At 45.8% G+C, this 23,308-nt stretch overlaps 2 protein-coding genes across 2 annotated transcripts in view; both read right to left on the bottom strand.

Moving 5' to 3' along the window:
• The window catches only part of rps13 (ribosomal protein S13), a 319,891-nt gene that overhangs the window by 229,551 nt on the left and 67,032 nt on the right, over positions 1-23,308 (bottom strand). The gene's annotated exons all lie outside the window — the stretch shown is intronic.
• LOC129705940 (uncharacterized) lies at positions 1,041-17,493 on the bottom strand. Its single transcript, XM_055649870.1, has 8 exons — positions 17,346-17,493; positions 14,072-14,258; positions 13,293-13,417; positions 11,760-11,826; positions 10,290-10,443; positions 5,783-5,928; positions 3,279-3,389; positions 1,041-1,318 (listed from the first exon to the last, which is right to left on the bottom strand). Exons 2-8 carry the CDS (start codon positions 14,222-14,224, stop codon positions 1,115-1,117), a joined length of 960 nt encoding a protein of 319 aa, XP_055505845.1. The 5' UTR covers positions 14,225-14,258; positions 17,346-17,493; the 3' UTR covers positions 1,041-1,114.

Genomic DNA, 23,308 nt, shown 5'->3' with positions numbered 1-23,308 from the left:
TCTCAACCCCATTTTCCTGCCTTCACTCCATAACCCCTGACACCCAAACTTATCAAGAATCTGTCAATCTCCACCTTAAAAATACCCAATGACTTGGCCTCCACAGTTGTCTGTGGCAATGAATTCCACAGATAAACCACCCTCTGACTGAAGAAATCCCTTGACATCTTCTTTCTAAAGGAACATGCTTTTATTCTAAGGCTGTGCCCTCTAATTCTACACTCTCCCATTAGTGGAAACATCCTCTCCACATTGACTATCCAGGCATTCCATTACAGTTTCAATAAGGTCACCCCCCTCATCCTTCTAAACTCCAGTGAGTAGAGGCACTGTGCCATCAAACACTAAGAACAATGGACAAGTGCTAGAGCATGACCACATCCAACTGACATTGATTAACTGGGAATCTGTGGGAGGAAACTGTCTACTTAAAGACCATTATCAACCATAGTAGACCTCAATACACAAGCTCTAGCATTGAGACTGAAGCTTTATCAAAAATTAGATACAATGAATTGCAGATGTTGGTTTACAAAAAAAGACACCAAGTGCTGGAGTAACCCAGTGGGCCGGGCAGCATCTCTGTAGAACAAGGATAGGTGATGTTTCGGGGGTCGGGATCCTTCTTCAGACTGAAGAAGGCTCCCGACCCAAAATGTCACCTAAGCCCGCCGAGTTACTCCAGAACTTGGTTTGTCATGGTTTGGTTTGGTTTAGAGAAATGACATGGAAACAGCCTACTGTTTCCATGCCCATCATTGAGCGAGTGTGAATGGCTGGCATGGGCTCAGTGGGCTGCATCATAACTTAAACATTTAGATAGATATGTGGATAAGATGGGCTTACAGGGCTATGGACCAAATGCAAGTAAATGGAACCACCTCAGCATGCCAATTTGGTTGGCATGAGCAAGATGGGCCAAAGGGTCTTTTCCATGATGTACAGCTAAACCACTTTGGAATTTGGCAAAGAAAGAGATAGAAGTGCAAAAGACACTGTTGCCCTCTTGTGTTGGAAAATGATTTTCAATAAACATTAAATGCTATGTCATTGTTTTATTTAACTTTACTGCAATTTGGAAAACCTTCTGGGCATCCACTTGTTGCTGCCCTGATCAGGCCGTGGAAGGATAGGATTCCTTATAAAATATATCCTGGTGTTTATCCATGAGGTACTGGATGGAGGTGGTAGGGGGGTATTTGTCTAAACCATCACAACAGGCAATAGTGGCGTCATGATCAGGGTGGGCAAAGAAGCTCAGTGACTGTCGGCTCCTGTTCAAAGCATCTTCCGTCTGTGGGATTCGCACTCGGTGTTTCTGAGCAAAAGAAAGTACAATTTAAATCACTTGTACAAACGGCCTGTTATTTTAACCAACTGTAAACTTTTTTTTTGTAGTGAAGCAGTTTCAATAGTTAAGTCAAGAGTTTTATTGTCATATGTCCCAGATAGGACTTGCTGCAGCACAACAGAATATGTAAACAGTACATAACGGGAGGAAAGAAAAAGTTAATTGTGTGTTTAGCGTTGTAGTTTAGGGTTGTGGTTTGCTAGAGAGCTTTAGTTGCAGCAGACTGGAGTCACCCCTCAAAATCATGAAAGTGGGTCAGATATGGAAAATGTCATTGATTTAAAGGCAGTGTAGAACTGCTGCTTCACAGCGCCAGACCCAGATTCCATCCTGGCATCGGGTGCTGTCTGTATGGAGTTTGCACGTTCTCCCTGTGATCGCGTGGGTTTCCTCCGGGTGCTCCGGTTTCCTACTACAACCCTAAGTCGTGCGGTTTGAAGGTTAATTGGCTTGTGTGTACATTGCCACTAGTGTGTTGGGAGTGGTTGAGAAAGTGGGATAACATAGTACTGGTGTGAACGACGTGGACACGGTGGGCCGAATGGCCTGTTTCTGTGCTGAGGCGATGCAATCATTCAATAAAGTGATCATTTTACTTACAGAATAATTAACAATGGAACAAGGTGCTTGAAACCAGAACATTGTAAGAATTTAAAAGAATGAGGTATGCTGTTTATTGTGAAATGGTAGATGAAACCGTTAATACCTTTCACAGGCGATACAGAGGAAGTTTACAAGAGTGGTGTCAAAGTTGTGCAACTAGACATACAGCATGGAAGCAGGCCATTCGGCCCACGGAGTCTGCACTGACCATTGATCACCTGTTCACACTAGTTCTATGTTATCCCGCTTTCTCAACCACACTCTACACACTAGGGGCAATTTACAAAGGGACTAATTAACCTACAAACCCACACATCTTTGGGAGGAAGCTGGAGCACCCTGGCGGAAACCCACTTGGTCACAGAGAGAACGTGCAAACTCCACACAGCACCTGATGTGAGGATCAAACCAGAGTTTGTGGTGCAATGAGGCAGCAGCTCTACCTGCTGCGCAACTGTGCTGTCCTTATTGTATTTTAAATGCTAACTCCACACGCAGCACCTGAGGTCAGTATTGAATGTGGGTCTCTGGCACTGTGAGGCAGCAGCTCCACCTGCTGTGCCACCGTTTACTCAAAGCTAACTCCATAACTGCACCTTCTCTGGTTGAACTTCATATGGTCATATGTGCAAGGAGCAGAATTAGGCCATTCGGCCTATCAAGTCTCCTCTGCCATTCAATAATGGCTGATCTATGTCTCCCTCCTAACTCCATTCTCCCCATAACCCCTGACAGCTGTATGAAATTTCCTTGATCCTAAAAATGCCCTGTCCCACTTAGGAAACCTGAACAGAAACCTCTGGAGACTTTGCGCCCCACCCAAGGTTTTCATGCGGTTCCCAGAGGTTTTTGTCAGTCTCCCTACCTGCTTCCACCACCTGCAACCTCCGGCAACCACCAACTTGCAACCTCCAGGAACCGCACGGAAACCTTGGGTGGGGCGCAAAGTCTCCAGAGGTTTCCGTTCAGGTTTCCTAAGTGGGACAGGGGCATTAACACAGGTTCTCTTGAATGCAAGTTAAGAAACCTGTACCTTCTATGGCTTGTGCATCATTATTGGCCCATTATTTTTGATAGCAAACTCACGTGACTATTTTTTTCAAACTGAATACTAGCTTTCCATGGATGCATTTAAATGCTTAACTTCACGAAGAGAAAAAGAGTCCCGACCTGAAATGTCACCCATTCTTTTTCTCTTGTGATGCTGGCTGACCCGCTGAGTTACTCCAGCACTCTGCGTGTCTATTTATAATTTATGAAAAGTCTTGCTAAAATTATTGTAATTTTCTAATGCTTTTATCCAAATGATTGATGCCTCACTCACTGCGGCAATCCATCTGTCAGATGTCCACCTCTGCAGAAGATTGCCTCCGTTGAGAAGAACCGCATTTGGAATGTAGGGAGCGTCGATGTATTGACCAGACCTGGACATTACCTGAAACACAGGTGTTCACGAGTCAAGTCAGGAGCATTCAATTGTCATGTATACCAACAACAGAACAATGAAAATCTTCCTGGCAGCAAGCAGCACAACAGGCCTGTAAGATAAATACAAGTTATATATAATAAACACAAATTCAATAAATGAATAACCCCCAAATTAGTGCAAAAAACCCAAAGTCCAAAGAGTTCATAGTTGAGATCAGTGTTGTGTAGTGAAGTTTAGAGTCATAGAATGATACAGTATGGAAACAGGCCCAACTTGCCCACATCAGCCAACATGTCCCAGCTACACCAGTCCCACCTGCCTGATGTCCATTTGGTCCATATCCCTCCAAACCTGTCTTGCTCATGTATCCATTTTAGTTTAGAGATACAGCACAGAAGCCGGCCCTTCGGCCCACCGAGCGATCCCCGCACATTAACACTCTCTGACACAAACTAAGAACAGATCACAAATATTTACCAAAGTCAATTAACCCACAAACCTGCATATCTTTGGAGTGTGGGAGGAAACCTGAGATCCTGGAGAAAACCCTTGCAGGTCACAGGGAGAACGTACAAACTCTGTACAGACAGCATCCGTAGTCAGGATTGAACCCGAGTCTCTGGCGTTGTAAGGCAGCAACTGCCGCTGCGTCACTGCCGCCTTGTCCCTAGTGTCGGTTAAATGCCACACACACACACGGAAGAAGCTGTTCTTGAACCTGGAGGTCACAATTTTCAGACTCCTCTACCTTCTTCCCGATAGTAGGAATAAAATGGTAGGTGTCCAGGGTGGTGTAGGTCTCTGATGATGCCAGCTGCTTTGTGAGGCACCACCTCCTGCAGATCCCTTTGATGGTAGAGAGGTCAGTACCCGTGATGGAGGGGGCAGAATGTGGTGGGTAAAAGTGAGCGCTTTGTTTTACTCTTCACGGACTTGGCCTCATCTGCTCAGGCTCTCCCAGATTTTGTGTTTTCATTGGATTTACCTGTCCCTGTTTATTTAATTGTATTTACTCCCAATTCTCTCCCAATCACCTAATCATATTTTATGTAGGACATTCCAGCTAATTTTAATTCTTTACTCATCTGACACCCAGACTGTAACATAAACCAACCTCCATACCATTGACTCCATCTACACTTCACGCTGCCTTGGCAAGGCCAGCACCATAATCAAGGACCAGTCTCATCCCGATCACTCCCACTTCTCTCTCCCATCAGGCAAGAGGTACAGTGTGAAAACACACACCTCCAGTTTCAGGGACAGTTTCTTCCCAGCTGTTATCAGGCAATTGAACCATTCTATCAACAACTGGAGAGCATTCCTGAACTACCTTTGGCTATCTTTAGTCAGACTTTACTGGACTTTATTTTGCACCAAATGCTATTCCCTCTATTCTCTATCTGTACACTGTGAACGGCAAGATTGTAACCATTTATAGTCTTTCCGTTGACTGGACAGCACGCAACACAATGCTTTCCACTGTACCTTAGTGACAATAAACTAAACTAAACAAATGTCCAATGTTTAATGTACTGCATTGAAATGCGCTTGGCAACACCTCAACTTCTCCATCCCTTGCCCTCTCACTTTAGATGACAGAATTAAAAGTAACATGAGCAAATTTGCAAATGACACAAAGCTGGGTGGCAGTGTGAACTGCGAAGAGGATGCTTGGAGGTTGCAGGGTGACTTGGACAGGTTGAGTGAGTGGGCAGATGCATGGCAGATGCAGTATAATGTAGATAAATGTGAGGTTATCCACTTTGGAGGCAAGAATAAGGAGGCAGATTATTATCTCAATAGTGTCAGATTAGGAAAAAGGGAAGTGCAATGAGACCTGGATGTCCTTGTACACCAGTCATTGAAAGTAAACATGCAGGTACAGCAGGCAGTGAAGAAAGCTAATGGCATGTTGGCCTTCATAACGAGAGGATTTAAGTATAGAAGTAAAGAGGTCCTTCTGCAGTTGTACAGGGCCCTGGTGAGACCACATCTAGAGTATTGGGTGTAGGTAATGTTTCCAATGTTGGGAGAGTCCAGAACCAGGGGCCCCAGTCTAAGAATAAAGGGGAGGCCATTTAAAACTGAGATGAGAAAAATAAAATTCACCCAGAGAGTTGTGAATTTGTGGAATTCTCTGTCACAGAAGGCAGTGGAGGCCAATTCATTGGATGAATTTCAAAGAGAGTCAGATAGAGCTCTAGGGGCTAGCGGAATCAATGGGTATGGGGAGAAGGCAGGCACGGGTTACTAATTGTTAGTTATCAACCATGATCACAATGAATGGCTTGAAGGGTCAAATGGCCACCTCCTGCACCCATGTTTCGATGTTTGTATGTAAATATCTGCCCTCTAGTCTTTGCCATTTCCACTCTGGGGGAAGAGTTAACAATTACCTCCAGTCCTCCATTCTTGTCCTGAAAGAGTAAAGTGAACGTCCCGTAGTCAGAATGTTCCCCACATCGAGTTTGGTTTTCCATCAAAGAGGATTTTTCTACTGGTGGGTAGAACGCAGCTCTGAGGGCTGACGGATTTAAAAGACCTTCAAGAAAATACACAAAAGACATTAGCGATCGTTTTCCGGAAGGGCAAGATAATACCTCAATTGAACATAATCTTTATTAACGCCACCACCCACAATAATGGATATTGCTGCAGCTGTTTTATTTTTTGTTGACTTTAGTTTTGAGAGATACAGCATATAAACAGGGACTTCGGCCCACTTAGTCCACGCCGACCAGTGATCACACCGTACACTAACTCTATCCTACACACCAGTGACAATTTACAATTTACAACAGCTAATTAACCTACAAACCTGAACGTCTTTACAGTGTTGGAGGAAACCGGGGAAAACCCACGCGGTCACGGGGATAACGTACAAACACCACACCCGTAGTCAGGATCGAACCCGGGTCTCTGGCATGTTAAGGGGGTCAAGGTAGAAGCGTTCACGTCGCGATCCCTGTCAAGTAATATCACCAAAATTACTTGCGAATTCTACCAAACACTTTGATGCCAAGCTGAAAGCCGAAAGACAAATGATGTCCAGAAGCCCAACAAATGGCAGTAGCCCATCAGCCCGGAACAGGAAGAGAGGCCAACACCCGCCCCCAAGGCCGGCTTTGACCATCATATCTCTAAATGTTGAAGGACTGTCTGCAACTAAAGAAGAACTTGTTGCCCAACTCTGCAGAGAGCATTAGTGTGATATTCTCTGCCTCCAAGAAACTCACCGCGGATCCAAACATCCCCGCCCTCGAGTGGAAGGCATGACCACCCTCATTGAAAGACCACATGAGAAACATGGAAGCGTCATGCTTGCAAAAAACGGGACAATCATCGAATCAACATCAAAGAGCGATGAAAACAACATTGAGGTCCTAACCGCTGAGCTCAGAGGAATTACCATCACCTCCGTCTACAAGCCACCTCCCACACCTTTCCTGATGCCAGAAATACCATCATCTGGGAAACCAAGGATAGTGATTGGAGACTTCAACAGCCACAGCTCACAATGGGGTTACGCCGGGAACAACGCTGATGGAGATGCAGTGGAAGCATGGGCTGAAACCAACCAGCTCTACCTGATCCATGATGCCAAACAACCAAAGTCCTTTAATAGCGGGCGATGGAAAGCCGGCTACAACCCTGATATCGCGTTTGTCAGCCATAGCATCTCTGGATTGGGCAAGAAGCTGGTACTGAAGCCACTGCCAAAAACCCAACACCGCCCCATTGGCCTTACAGTCAATGCTGCAGTTACCCCAGCCACAGTTCCTTTCCAGAGAAGATTCAACTTTGGGAAAGTGAACTGGCCTGGTTTCCAAGAAGATCTTGAAGGGAAGATCGCCCACCTTCCAGCGGACCCCAAAAACTATCAAATCTTCACCAAATTAGTGCAGCAGGCAGCCCGGAAGAACATCCCGAGAGGCTGCCACACTCAATACATCCCCGGCCTTGACACTCTAAGCAGTGAACTATATGAGCAATACCAACAGCTCTACGAATATGACCCCTTTGCTGAAAGCACCATGGAAGTAGGTGAGAGACTCATGACCTCCCTATCAGAATGCCGCCAGCAGAAATGGCAAACCCTACTGGAGCCAACTGATATGGCAAAAAACAGCAAAAAGGCATGGAGCCTCATCCGAAAAATCAGCAATGACCCATCAACACCAACACATCAACAGTATACCACCACGGCCAACTAAGTTGCGTATCAGTTGCTGCTCAACGGGAAATCCACCACCAAACAGCCAAGACCAAAGGCAGACCGACTTCAGCACTCCCAAAACACCGGACTGACTGAGCCGTTCTCCCTTGAAGAGCTCAATATGAGCATGAAAGTCCTCAAGACTGGCAAAGCCATCGGCCTGGACAATATTTTCACAGAGGAGATCAAGCAGTTTGGACCTCTGACACGGAAGTGGGTCCTTGAGCTGATGAACAATTGCATGATGACAAGAAACATCCCAAAGATCTGGAGGAAAACCAAAATCATCGCTCTTCTAAAACCCGGTAAAGATCCAGCATATGCAAAGAGCTTCCGCCCAATCTCCCTGCTATGCCACCCATACAAGCTGTTTGAGTGCCTGATCCTCAACAGGCTTTCCCCAGTCGCTGAACCAGCCATCATCCCTCAACAAGCTGGATTCTGACCTGGCAAATCCACAACAAGTCAACTTCTGAATCTCACACAGCACATTGAAGACGGGTTCCAGAAAGGACTGGTGACAGGACCCGGCTTTGTTGATCTGTCTGCCGCGTATGACACTGTGAATCACCGCCTCCTCCTAAAAAAGATCTTGGAGAATACCAAAGACCTGGCACTCACGGACCTCATCGGAGCCCTCCTGAAAGATAGGCGCTTCTATGTTGTCCTTAACAACAAGCAAAGTCGCTGGCGACGACAACGGAATGGCTTGCCTCAAGGCAGTGTGCTGGCTCCACTACTATATAACATCTACACCAATGACCAGCCAATGGACCAGAACACTGAGCCGATGCCGACGACCTCTGTGTAACATCCCAAGAGAGTACGTTTGAAGCTGTAGAAGCGAATCTCGCCTCAGCCCTAGATGAGCTACACCTCTACTACGAGCGCAACCACCTACACGCAAACCCTGCGAAGACCCAAGCCTGCTCGTTCCATCTCAGGAACCGGGAAGCAAACAGACCCCTTAACATCACATGGTCTGGAACACCTCTTGAGCACTGCACCAACCCTGTCTACCTCGGTGTAACACTGGATCGCACTCTCTCCTATAAGGAACACGTCAAAAACACCAAACTGAAAGTTAACTCCCGAAATAACATCCTCCGGAAGCTGACCAACTCCAAATGGGGAGCCACAGCACACACATTAAGATCTACTGCTCTGGCCCTGTGCTACTCCTCTGCGGAGTATGCGTGTCCTGTTTGGGAGAGATCATCCCATGCCAAGAAACTAGACCCAGCGTTGAATAACACCTGCCGCTCAATCACTGGCTGCTTGAAGCCCACCAACATAAACAACCTGCACCTCCTCGCTGGCATTGCCCCTGCCGATGTGAGACGGGAAGTCGCCAGCCGAGTAGAGATGACCAAGGCCACTAGTGATGAACGCCACCTCCTCTACGGACGTGTACCCCCGGCCCAACGGCTGAAGTCCAGGAGAAGCTTTCTCAGCCATGTCCAGCCCCTAATAGCATCACGGGAAGAAACCAGACTCCAACTATGGACAAAAAGGCTTGAGGACGACCCCCCTCCTACTGACATGGGTATCCCTCCTTCTGAAGCCCTCCCTCCGGGCTCAGAAGCACCATGGGTCCAGTGGAAGACGCTCAACCGCCTGAGAACAGGAACAGGGCGATCAAAAGCTGCCATGGCCAGATGGGGCTATGAAACTGGCCAAACCACCTGTGAATGTGGAGAAGAGGACCATACAATGCAGCACTGCCTTGTCTGCCCCCTACTACCCAACCAGTGCAGCCAAAAGGATCTTGCAGTGTTCAATAAAAACGCAAAGGACTGTGTAAAGGAATGGGAAACTGTCATATAACCAACCAGCTTCAAAGACACAAAACGAAGAAGACTGCTGTGCTGCCCCTGATTATTGATAATTGATATATTAACCAGCTACATAATCATATCATCCATTTTTCATTCTTTATTACGTTAGGGGCTGGTGGAATCAAGGGATATGGGGAGAAGGCAGGCACGGGTTATTGATTGGGGACGATCAGCCATGATCGTAATGAAGGGCCGAATGGCCTCCTCCTGCACCTATTTTCTATGTTACAGGAAGGATGTAGAGATTTTGAGCAGTTTCAGAAATGGTGTACTGGATGCTGCAAGTAATAGAGGGTACAGGCCACAGCAAATGGTTGGTCAAAGTTGGGTTGTTTTCTCTGGATTTTATATACTTCCATCAGCTCTCCCCTCAGCCAGAGGTTTAGAAGTATATAGCAGGAGATAGAATTATGATAGAATTATGTGAGGCATAGATTGGATAGACACTCAGAACCTTTTCCCCATGTCAAAGATTAGAGGGCATAACTTTTAGGTGAGAGGGGCAAAGTTTAAAGGAGATGTGCGGGGCAAGTGTTTTTACACAGAGGGTGGTGGGTGCCTGGAACGTGCTGCCAGGGGTAGTGATGGAGGCAGATACGATAGTGATATTTAAGAGGCTTTTAGATAGATATATGGATATGCAGGGAATGGAGGAATATGGATCGCGTGCAGGCAGAGGAGAGTAGTTTAACCTGACCTGTGCTGTACTGTTTGATGTTCTGTGTTGATCAGGTTGTGAACTCCCACAAGGGGCACCAGGGTCATGGTTAGACCCATGGATTTGCTGAGAGTTTATAAGTATGTGGTGGACAATGAAGGAAATTGTCGTACATTGAAATGGAGACTTACTGCCCATCCTTTGGTGCTTGCTGACAAAGAAATCAGTCTCAATCCCCAGACTCAGTTCAATGACCTTCATAACATGCATGGATAACTCCTGAAATGTTCTGAAGAATGACTCAATACAGCTTGTAAACTCAGGTAGCTCTTTCACAGGGCGTACCTGAATATAGAACAAAATTATATCTTAGAATTCATTGTTCTTTTTGTACTGAAATAAGCAAAGTAACTAAACATGTAAGCTGTATCAAGTTTGAAGTGTGGAGAATATTTTTCCAGTTAAGTGTCAGAGCGACTGGTACAAAGTGCTGGAGTAACTCAGCGGGTCAGGCAGCATCTCTGGAGAACATGGATCGGTGACATTTCGGATCAGATTGAAGAAGGGCCCCGACCCGATACCTCACCCATGCTTTTTCTCCACAGATGCTGCCTGACCTGCTGAGTTTCTCCAGAACTTTGTGCCTAACTTTGTATAAACCAGCAAGTACAGCTCTTTGTTTCTATATAAACTCAATCATAGGCAATGTAATATATAAGAAAATAATATGACTTAAAATTCATTCTTATTTTATACTAAAGTAACTCATAGAAATAATTGAGCAAATTTGAGAATTAAGAATAATTTGGCAGTGTTACAGATTATGTTTACATTTTAGGCTTGAAATACTTTACTTCATTGACTTTAATCATTCACTAAAAACATTATGTTCTCCAAAGGAGGATATATTACTGTTTAGTTTAGTTTTGAGATTTGGCGTGGAAACAGGCCCTTCGGCCCACAGAGCAACCACTGACCAACGATCACCCGTTCATTGTTCTATCCTACACACCAGGGGCAATTTACTGAAGCCAATTAACCTACGAATCTGCTCGTCTTTGGAGTGTGGGAGGAAACTGCAGCACCCGGAGAAAACCCAGGCGCTCACAGAGAGAATGTACAAACTCTGTACAGACAGCACCCGTAGTGAGGATCGAACCCACTTGCCTGGCGCTGAAAGGCAGACACGCTACTGATTGTGTTTTGGTTTGCCCACCGAGTTTGTGCCGACCATTGATCAGCCGTTCACACTCGTTCTATGTTATCCCACTTATTCATCCACTCCCTACACAATAGGGCCAATTTACAGAGGCTGATTATCGTACAAACCCGCATGTCTTTGGGATGTGGGAGGAACCCAGGGAAGATCCAAGGGGAGAACGTGCAAACTCCACACACAGACAGCAGCTGAGGTCAGGATCGAACCTGTGTCTCTGGCGCTGTGAGGCAGCGCTTCTACCAGCTGCATTACTGTGCTACCAATACAATACAGATTTGTTTGCATTGTTGAAATTGAAAGGTAGACAAAGCGGGGAGGTTTCCTTCGCATGTCTGTACACGGTGTAAGTGAGTGACATTTCCCCTGGTGATACTGCAGGAAGGCGGCCTCATTCCTGGCAAGGGCATCGATTCCAAAAAACAATCTTAATCTGAATTCTTACGTCACTTGAAGAAAATGTTGAGTAATTAAAGACTTCTTTCAGATCACAAGCCTGTGTTGGATCTAAACTGCAAAGAGAAGAATATTTACACTTATTTATTTGAACAGTCACACTGAATTATTAACCAATCCATCTGCCCCCTTAATCTTGGATCATTATTATCTCTATACCTATAAAATTCTGTGTGTGTTTGTGTGTGTGTGTGTGTGTGTGTGTGTGTGTGTGTGTGTGTGTGTGTGTGTGTGTGTGTGTGTGTGTGTGTGTGTGTGTGTGTGTGTGTGTGTGTGTGTGTGTGTGTCTGTGTGTGTGTCTGTCTGTCTGTCTGTCTGTCTGTCTGTCTGTCTGTCTGTCTTCATTGTATCTTCCACAAAACGCTATGCGCTGACGCTTACATTTTTACATATTCTTACTCACATATTTCCCCTCCACGACCTCATGGTTCACTTCAGATTTCATCCTCTATTCGAGATTAAAGTAAAAAAAAAATGCTTCTCACAGAGAGCCTTTTCCAACAGCTTCAAGTGGTGATGTCATAATGCCAGAGAGAGAGTGATAAGGGGGTGGGGGTGGGGGGGGGGGGAAACATAGAAACATAGAAAATAGGTGCAGGAGTAGGCCATTCGGCCCTTCGAGCCTGCACCGCCATTCAATATGATCATGGCTGATCATCCAACTCAGTATCCCGTACCTGCCTTCTCTCCATACCCCCTGATCCCTTTAGCCACAAGGACCACATCTAACCCCCTCTTAAATATAGCCAATTAACTGGCATCAACTACCTTCTGTGGCAGAAAATTCTAGAGATTCACCACTCTCTGCGTGAAAAATGTTTTTCTCATCTCGGTCCTAAAAGATTTCCCCTTATCCTTAAACTGTGACCCTGTGGGGGGGGGGGGGGGAATCCCCCTGTCGGTTTGCTCCTGGGCCTGGCCAAAATGTCCATTCGTGGGTCGACCTGCCCACCCCCCCCACCCCCCTCCCGCCTCCCCTCAGACATACTAAAAAAAAGCACCATCCACCACAGGGGATTCCCACATTCCTCACTGTGATGGAAGGCAATACAGTTTAATCTTCTTCCTCTTTATTCTCCCACGGTCGAGGAAGTCGAACCATCCTCGGTCGCGGTGATGGAAGCTCCCGCATCGGCATGGTCAAAGCTCCTGCGGCTTGGAGCTCCCGAAGTTGGTCACTGACTAGAGACCATGAGCTCTAAAGTCCACAGGCTCCCGCGGTTGGAGCTCCGAGGTCGATCCCTGGCAAAGTGATTGTGAGCTCCATAATGGTAAGCCCGCAGGCTCCCGCGTTTGGAGCTCCTGAAGTCGGTCACCAGCAGAGGCGATACGATACGGAAAGAAAATGCATCTCCGTCGAGGTAAAGGATTTTACAAAAGTTTCCCCAACGCCACCCCCCACATAAAACAAGCTAAAAAACATACATTTAATACATACTATTAAAACAACAACGAAGAAAGGACAGACAGACTGTTGACGAGGCAGCCATTGCTGGCGTCATCCAGTGGTTCTCTATCATACCTCTCAGTCTGAAGATCAAACCAGCCATGGTATGGAACATCTGAGACCACGGAACGAGCATATTGCTGTTTAATGTCCTTGGGAAGTAGAAAGAACTTCCTGCAGATGTCCATCGCTCTAAACACCTGAGGAACAATATTCTTAAATGTTATTCTTCTCTATGTTGCACGGGTCAATCTCTAGAAGCCAATTAACTGGGTCATAGAGTGATACATTGGGGAAACAGGCCCTTCAACCCAACTTTCCCATACCGGCCAACATGTGACATCTACACTAGTTATATAGTTATAGTCCTCAGGTGTTATAGGATTGTTCCTGCCTCAACCACCTCCTCTGACAGCTTGTTCCATACACCCACCACACTTTGTGTAAAAAGGTTACCCCTCAGGTTCTGATTAAATCTTTCCCCCCTCACCTTTAACCTATGTCCTCTGGCTCTGGATTCCACTGCTCTGAGCAAGAGACTCGGTTCTCTGGCACTCAAGTCCTGTCAACGTTATTGTAAATCTTACCTGCACCCTTTCCAGCTTGACAACATTTTTCCTATAACATGGTGCCGAAAACTGAACGCAATACTCTAAATAAATGTAGTTGGGATGTGGGAGGAAGCTAAATTGTCCCTAGTGTGTAGGGAGTGGATGAGAAAGTGGGATAACATAGAACTAGTGTGAAAAGGGTGATCAATGGTTGGCGTGGACTCGGTGGGCTGATGGGCCTGTTTTTATGCTAAACCAAACCAAGCAAAATGTATATAACGGGATAGTAAAGTGCGTGCATACTTGCTCATCTTTGATGCCGGTGTTTTTGAGGTACACAAATCCAAGTTCACTGAATGCCCGTCCGATCTCCGTGGATAATCGTTTCATTTCATGGGCTGAAGGTACAGCTTCACCCAAGGCAAATGAGCCAAAGTCAACCACAGCGACACTCATCTTCTTCCAACGATTCTGGCCTCGTAAGGAAGTCCTGTAACACAGGGCCGCGTGAATTATTCAACCTGATTCTAACTGGCACCAACATGGTTAAAGACCATGCCACATGCAAATTAGAGGAACAGCACCTCATATTTCTCTTGGGCAGCTTACAATCCAGTGGTATGAAAATTGATTTCTCTAATTTCAAGTAACCTTTGCATTTCCTCCCACTCTGTACCTCTCCCACACTAGTCATCTTGCTGTTTGTATCCCTTTCTTTATCACCTCCTCCACAACCAACAATGGACCATTGTGGGCTCCACCTTTCCTGAGTCATCAGTTCCGGCTGTTTGTTCTGTGCGTTTACATATCTCCAGTTTCCCTCTCCCCTGACTCTCATCTGAAGAAGTGTCTCGCCCCGAAATGTCACCTATTCCTTCTCTCCAGAGAATATGTTCGACCCACTGAATTACTCCAGCATTTTGTGTCTATCTATGGTCTTTATTTATTCACAGGAGGTCAATTTGCTCCAGGTTTAAGGTAAATGAAGATAATATTTTACACAGAGGATGGTGGGTGCCTGGAACACACTGCTAGTGGTGTTGGTGGAGGCAGATACGATAGTGGTGTTAACAATCTTTTAGTTAGACATATGGAAGTGCAGGGAATGGAGGGATATGGATCATGTGCAGCAGAGAGTAATTTAACCAGGCATCATATCCAGCACAGACATTGAGGGCCGAAGGGCCTGTCCTGTGCTCTTCTGTTCCGTCTTAGTCCATGTTTTGCATATGAATAATTTACCATAGTGAATTAACCTTTCAGCACTTCAAATTCCACGGAGTCAATATCACCAACAACTTCTCCTGGACCACCCATATTAAAGCAATGACCAAGAAAGCACACTCTAATTTCTGAGAAGGCTTTGGAGGTTTGGCATGTCCCCTACAACTCTCACCAACTTCTTCCCAACTGTTATCAGGCAACTGAACCATCCTATCACCAACTAGAGAGCAGTGCTGAACTACTCTCTACCTCGTTGGTGACCCTTGGACTATGCTTGATCGGCTTTGCTGGCTTTATCTTGTACTAAATGTTATTCACTTATCATGTATCTATAAACTGCAAATGGCTTGATTGTAATCGTTGTTATAGTCTTTCCGCTAACTGGTTAGCATGCAACAAAAGTTTTTCACTGTACCTCGGTACATGTGATCATAAACTAAACTGTAAAGGCATGTTGCCTATTGACCGTACAAACTGTAAATGGGGGAACATGGAAAGAACAGTTTCCAAGTTTCCAAGTGGAGCAGCGATTATCAGGTGTGCTTTTAATCTGCATATTGATTGGATTAGTTCCTGCTTCCGTTCTGTATGATTTGATGAGTTTTTACCTCTCTGGACCCATACCTTTGTTCATTTTCTCTGTCACATCATTCCACCATGCTTTTCATTGGTATAGAAGATGAAAACAAAATGCTGGAGTAACTCAGCGGGACAGACAGCCTCTCTGGAGGGAAGGAATGAGTGACAATAGGTGCAGGAGCAGGCCATTTGGCCCTTCGAGCCAGCACCGCCATTCAATGTGATCATGGTTGATCATCCCCAATCAGTACCCCGTTCCTGCCTTCTCCCCATATCCCCTGACTCCACCATCTTTAAGAGCCCTATCTAGATCACTCTTGAAAGTATCCAGAGAACCGGCTTCCACCGCCCTCTGACGTTACGGGTCGAGACCCTTCTTCAGACTGAGAGTCAGGGGAAAGGGGAATGAGAGATATAGACAGCAATATAGAGAGATAGAAATGAAAGATATGCAAAAAAGTAACGATGATCAAGGAAGCTCCATTATAGACACAAACAGCGGGACCGGCAGCATCACTGGAGGGAAGGAACAGATGACTTTTCGGGTCAAGACTCTTCTTCAGGCTCAGCAGTCCATTGTTAGCTGTAGTCAAGATGAAAATGAGTTAGACATCTAGGTAGACAAAAATTCTGGAGAAACTCAGTGGGTGAGGCAGCATCTATGGAGTGAAAGAAATAGGCGACGTTTTGGGTCGAGACCCTTCTTCAGACTGATGTGGGGGTGGGGGTGGGGGGCGGGAAGAAGAAAGGAAGAGGAAGAGAGTAGGAGAGCTGGGAAGGGGAGCGGAAAGAAGGAGAAAGCAGGGCGTACCTAAAATTGGAGAAGTCAAGGACAGAAATGTTGGATTTGGAATTGGAGGGGGAGTTGAAGTGCTCAGCCACCGGGAGATCAGGCTGGTTATTGCAAACCGAGCGGAGGTGTTGAGAGATGCGATCGCCAAGCCTACGCTTGGTCTCACCGATGTAGAGCAGCTGACATCTAGAGCAGTGGATGCAATAAATGAGGTTGGAGGAGATGCAGGTGAACCTCTGTCGCACCTGGAAAGACTGCTTGGGTTCTTGGATGGAGTTAAGGGGGGGGGGGGGGGGGGGGGGAGGTAAAGGGACAAGTGTAGCATTTCCTGTGGTTGCAAGCGAAAGTGCCAGGTGGTTTGGGTGGGAAGGGACGCATTGACCAGGGAGTTGCAGAGGGAGCAGTCTCTGCAGAAAGCCGAAAGCAGAGAAGATAGAAACATAGAAACATAGAAACATAGAAATTAGGTGCAGGAGTAGGCCATTCGGCCCTTCGAGCCTGCACCGCCATTCAATATGATCATGGCTGATCATCCAACTCAGTATCCCGTACCTGCCTTCTCTCCATACCCCCTGATCCCCTTAGCCACAAGGGCCACATCTAACTCCCTCTTAAATATAGCCAATGAACTGGCAATGAACAATGAAGATGGGAAGATGTGGCAAGTGGTGGGATCCCGTTGGAGGTGGTGAAAATGTCAGAGGATTATTTGTTGTATGTGATGGCTGGTAGGGTGGAAAGTGAGGACAAGGGGGATTCTGCCCTTGTTACGAGTGGGGGGATAGGTTGTGAGAGCAGAGTTACGCTGTGTAGAAGCCTTTCCAGTATCTGCAGTTCCTTCTTAGACATCTAGGTATACGTGTTTTTACCTAGCCCACAGCTAACAATGTTTAGTTTTTTCTCCTGCCTTTCTCCTGCCTATTCTATCCACTAATCGTTGTGCCATCACCCTCCGTGCCAACATTCCACCTCATCACTAACCTGAAGTTCACTTGCTGCAATTAATCAACGTGCTTGCTGCTCCAAGCTGCTGCTCCTGCTCCGACCTGCAATTCAATGGCTCACATCTGCCCGTGGGCTGGCTTTGTAAAGTCCCTGCTCCAGGACTGGCTGCAATTCACTTGCTGCTCTGTTGACAAACCAGAAAGTTCACGTTCTTTTGGATGTTTTGTTCCAACGCCTCCTATAATTTAGTTAAACTGAACGTAAACAAGGGCATACACTGAGGCTTTAGACCCTTAAAGTTCACTTCCTGAATTACAAAGCAAGTTTAGTTCACATGTTTAACTCTTTTGGTTTTGAAAATCTACAGATATTCTCATCATCATTTTTTAACATTTCTGGTTTTATCTCGTATTTGAATGCTTGCTGCCTTGTTACTCTTTTTTTCAGATGTTCTCTGCTGTTTGACCCCCACATTCAAAGGCATCTACAGGAGTCGCTGCCTCAAAAAGGCAGCCAGCATCATCAGAGACCCACACACTCATTTCACCCCTGCCTTCAGGAAGAAGGTACAGGAGCCTGAAAACTGTAATGTCCAGGTTCAGGAACAGCTTCGTCCCAGCAACTGTGATGATATGTGCTTACCCGTCTGAGAGCCCTAAACTTAAGACAAGACTTAAGACAAGTCTCATCTGTTATAAGTACCTACAAGTACCCTCACTTTAGAGAAGTTATGCTGAATCACCCTATGTTTCAAAGACTTACTTCACTATAGTCTCTGCTGAAGGGCTTTATCTGTCAATAATCACAATTTTGTGCTCTGGGTCCCTTCTCCCAAACAAGGAGGCATTACTTCCAACTAACAAAGCAGAATAGTTTAGTTTAGTTTGGTTTAGTTTAGAGATACAGCGTGGAAACAGGTCCTTCAGCCCGCCGACCAGTGATCCCCGCAATACCCTACATCCACTAGGGCCAATTTTTACATTTACCAATTAACCTACAAACCTGTACGTCTTTGGAGTGTTGGAGGAAACCGAAGATATCAGTGAAAATCCACGCGGTCTTGGGGAGAACGTACAAACTCCATACGGACAGCACCCTTAGTTGGGATTGAACCTGGGTCTCCGGCGCTGCATTCGCTGTAAGGCAGCAACTCTACCGCTGCACCACCGTGACCGTACTGTAAACACAATTATATTTTGAAATGAAGCACGTTTAATTCTGAAGAGTAATTTTAACAGAGATCATAGTTCACAAAGGAATTCTAAAAGTACAATTCTTACAATTTGGAAAAACATACCAATGTGTTGCAGATGTAAAAGTCGTCCATCGCAGAGAGAAGGCTCTGGGATGAGATCCGTCCTAATCTAGACTGAAGAATGGATTCTAGGTCTTCTGTCCTGACTCCTATTCACTCAACTTCCATCTTAATGAACTCCTGCCGACCCTGACTTTCTTCTAACATGTGCACTGTTTAATCTACTGGTTGACATCTTTGCATGCGATGTTTTCCAAATACATTGATGTGGTAAGGTGGATGAAGTGTTTGTTAGGCCAACATGGACCCCTTGTTTATCTTGATTAAATAAAGAGGTGAGCAAAGTGTGTTTTGGCCAATTCGATATTTAACTTAGAGAACAACAAACATCTTCAACCTTGGACAAGCTATTTAGCAAACGCTTGTAAAGTGAATAACCCTTCAGCCTGAGAAGTGAATACCCACCACACAACCACACTAAATGAATACTACAAACACCACTAAACTGGCATCTTTGCACCAGGGACTTCAGGCTTTTTTTTTTTTTTTTCTAATATTGGGGCTTTTTTGTTGTCCTAAAGGAGAACTCAAAATAACTGCAGCAGTCATAGGTTGCACAGCCCACCAGCCTGTTGTTCATTGTCTATGACCATGGCTCTTCAATCCCAGGCCTCTATCCTCTTCTGTGCTAATTCCGAGGTACAATGAAAAGCTTTGTTTTGAATCCTATCCAAACAGATCAGATAATACTACACATAAATCCAATCGTCAAACTCAAGTACAATTGGTAGAGCAAATGGGAAGATACAGAGTGCAGGATATAGTTCTCAGCATTGTAGCGCCAGAGACAAAGTCCAAACCTCAGAACTCAGTCATGAGAGGTTGAAAATGCCCGCAAAAACTCCAGCCAGTTGACCTGCACAGTTTTTGAGAACTTGCCCGGCTATACCATCAGGTCCAGACACTTTCTGAGGGTTCACCCCCCTGAAGGATCTTTGGACGTTGGCCTCTGTGACTGTAATACCATGCGGGCTTGGAAAGGCACATCAGTATTCTCTAGGTATGTTGCAAAACCTACCTTCAGCGGGGCTGCAGATCTGTCCCTGCCCGTGTGCTCGAATTTTGGCGCCGTTGAGAGGGGGGCGGGTTTAAAACGCGATTTCCCTAGGCTATTCAAATCGAGGTTATTCAGCCTACTTAGTTGCTGACGAAAATCGCTGCGAGGTTCATTCGCTGCAGCTATTTTTAAACTTAATTGGTTAATTTAATTGTTATAGTAGGTTAAAAATTATCCTCTAAACCCGCGACCTCCGACAACGGCACAGATCTCATACAGGGGACAACGGAAGGTAGGTTGTTTATTTTTACATTAAAAAGGGCTTCTTAAGATCCCTTTATACAAAGTTTTATGTTGCGAGTAGCTAATTTGGGGCCCCATTAAATCCCGCAGTATTTTTCTGGGCATATGGGGTACAAATCCACCGCAATGGAAACGTTCCAAAGCAGCGCGTTCCACGGAGTTCCACAGGATCCCACTCGAAAGCTGATTTAAATGACCATTAATTTACAGCAATTGAACAGTAAATTCCTTCCATTTGGCCTATAAATTAATGTAAATGAGATTTAAAAATCATGTTTCATTGTGAATTATTTGTGAATGTTATTTGGCCTCTTAGGCTATTTAAAAATGTTCATCTTTTCTTAAGAAATGGATAGATGTTTAGATCTAGTAATTGAAGAGCTACAAATAGCTACAATTGGGTAAATAACTAATTATATGCTTTAATTTCAGGTCATCCAAGTAAGATTGTTTCATATGTGTTTCTGAATGCTTCAATCTATAATAACCGAAAATGTATTTCTTAATTTTTAATAAAGTTATGGCTATTTCACTGCCCTCGATCACAGCTTTTGTGTTAAGTCAATGGAACATCAATAGGGAACAAGATGCTAGTTTCCGAGTATGAAAATGGCCAAACTTTTTTAATACTGAAGATCTGAAAGTAAATTAGGTGTCAAATTAAACTTATTTGATGGGATAAATTGCAGACTTGATTTTTTAAATCTCAAAATTTTGTAACATTGCTATATTCTCCCCATCAAAACATGTGAGGAAAGCATTGAGCACGACAGGGGGTGATGCCTCGCTGTCGCTTGAGCTGCCTCCTGGTTTTGCCTTGCAGGAGGTGATGGCATTCAAGCCCTGCCATAGTTGCCGAAAATCTGCCACATTCTCCAGCCCTTTTGGCCTTTTTGATTGCTTTGTGAAGGTCATATCTGGACTTCTTTTATACCCCTGCATCACCCGACCTGAATGCCCGAATGTACTTGAAAGTAGCCGTTACCCGGGAAGTCCTGGAGGCAGTCGATGTCCTTGGCCTCGAACTTTCAGGCCTCCAGCAGAACCTTCCTGATGAAGAGGTCTCTTGAGGAGCGAGTGCCCTCGCTGAGATCCTTCACACTCACTTGCAGGGTGTTGCAGATACCCTGTCCTCCTGCTCTATCCTGACTGGATAGAGGTGATAGGTCGCTTACCCAACCAGCAGGGATCCACCTCTAAGCCAGCAACTGACAGACGTCTGGTCACTGACGTCACCCCCAATTTACACCAGTCCTCCATCCTCGATGTTCAATCCTCATCCTCGCATTCGTAGAACAGACACTACCCCTGATCGTAACCAAAGGGCCAAGAAGCAAATTAATGTTCGGTAAGAAACAGTTTTATTTACTTCACCATAATGTCTAAAGCCTCATGATTCTCCAGCTGTCTCCTTCCTGCTCCATCACTTTACGTTCACCAAATCAGGGTGTTTATCCTTATAGTACTGGATGCAGGTGATAGGTGGGTGTTTGTCAAACCATCACAACAGGCAATCATTGCATCGTTATCTGGGTGGGTGAAGAAAATCAGTGACTGTCGACTCCTGTTCATGGCATCTTCTGTCTGTGGAATTCGCACTCGGTGTTTCTGTGGGAAAGAGAGAACAAATGACATGGTTTGTAAATTCCACCTGTTATTGTAACTAAACAAACATCACTTTGTTAACCAAGGGGAACTTTCATTTTTTTAAATGCCAAAGTACTGGATTCACAATGACTTGGTCGTATGGATTCAGAACTGGCTTGGGATTTAAGGATCAGACGGGATTTATACCTAAGAGACACTCATTTAATAACCTGAGACGTCTGCTTAACATAATGCACTCTCACAAATCTCAAGAACAAGCGTTATCTATCATTTCATTGGACGCAGAAAAAGCGTTTGATCAAGTAGAATGGGATTATATGTTTAAAGTATTGCAAAAATTTCAAATGGGAGAGAGCTTCATCGCATGGATAAAATTATTATATAACAAACCCACGGCTAGAATATTAACTAATAATATACTATCTACGAAATTTCAATTAACAAGGGGTAATAGACAAGGGTGTTCATTATCACCGCTACTATTCGCTCTAGTAATTGAACCCTTAGCTGAAAAAATGAGAACACATCCTGACATCTATGGGTATAATACAAAACATTCAAATAACAAAATATCCTTATACGCAGACAATGCATTATTATATATCACAAAACCCCAAATCAGTATACCAAACATATTAAACCTAATCGAGGATTTCGGATCTTTCTCAGGATACAGAATAAACTGGAACAAAAGTGAAATTATGTCAATAAAACCGAAAGACTCAACACATCTATTGAAATTCCCTTTAAAATAGCTACAGAAAAATTTAAATATTTAGGAATTGAAATCACTAGAAATTACCATGGTGTAGTGCGTAGGTCTCAAAATGAGGCAAGTAGTCCGCAGTTTGAGAAGCACTTTACTTTATTTCCTCCCGGTTCAGGGGAAGACGAAACCAGGCAAAGATGGCACCCAAACCCTGCCTTTTATACCCTCCGGCTAAGGACCGCCTCCGGACTGCACCACTCCTGTGCCGAGGGGTTCGGCAGTATAATGGGACGACCCTTAGGAGCCGCCACAGGACCCCCCCCCCCAGAACCAGAGGCACAAAACGCACCGGCGGGCGCACGACCCGGCCGGCCCGCGTGCGGAAGTCAGCAGATCCCGGGGCTTGCGGGGGCGTAGGTGGAGGGACAGGTCGAGGGGCCGGCGGGAGGACAGGTGGAGTGACAGGTGGAGGGAGTCGTGAGGGGGGAAGACGTATGGGCAGTCCGTGAGGGCCATTGGCACGTGTGGGCGAAATGTCCCATGGCGGGATGTCGGGACGGGTGCGAGCCTGCCAACTCGCTCGCGAAGGCGTTGAAGGGTGGAGGAGGGCATTTCCTGCTGCTCCGGCGCCGACGGCACGAACTCCCCGGGCACTGTGAGTGTCGACCCGTACACCAGCTCCGCCGATGATGAGGCCAAGTCCTCTTTGGGAGCGGTCCGGATGCCCAGCATGACCCACGGCAACTCGTCCATCCAGTCCGGGCCGGTGAGCCGTGCCTTCAATGCCGCCTTCAGCTGCCGGTGGAACCTCTCCACCAGACCGTTAGCCTGCGGGTGGTAAGCCGTGGTGTGGTGCAGCTGCACCCCCCAGCAAGCGAGCCATGGCTGACCACAGCTCGGAGGTGAACTGTGGCCCCCGGTAGGAGGAGATGTGCGCCGGCACCCCGAAGCGAGCAATCCAGTGCGCGGACAACGCACGAGCACACGTAGCCGATGAGGTGTCAGCCAACGGAATGGCCTCCGGCCACCGCGTGAAGCGGTCCACCATGGTCAAAAGGTGGGTGATG

This window comes from Leucoraja erinacea, chromosome 18 (assembly GCF_028641065.1).
Source record: "Leucoraja erinacea ecotype New England chromosome 18, Leri_hhj_1, whole genome shotgun sequence".
NCBI lineage: Eukaryota > Metazoa > Chordata > Chondrichthyes > Rajiformes > Rajidae > Leucoraja > Leucoraja erinaceus.
This window is presented reverse-complemented; position numbering and strand designations above follow the sequence as displayed.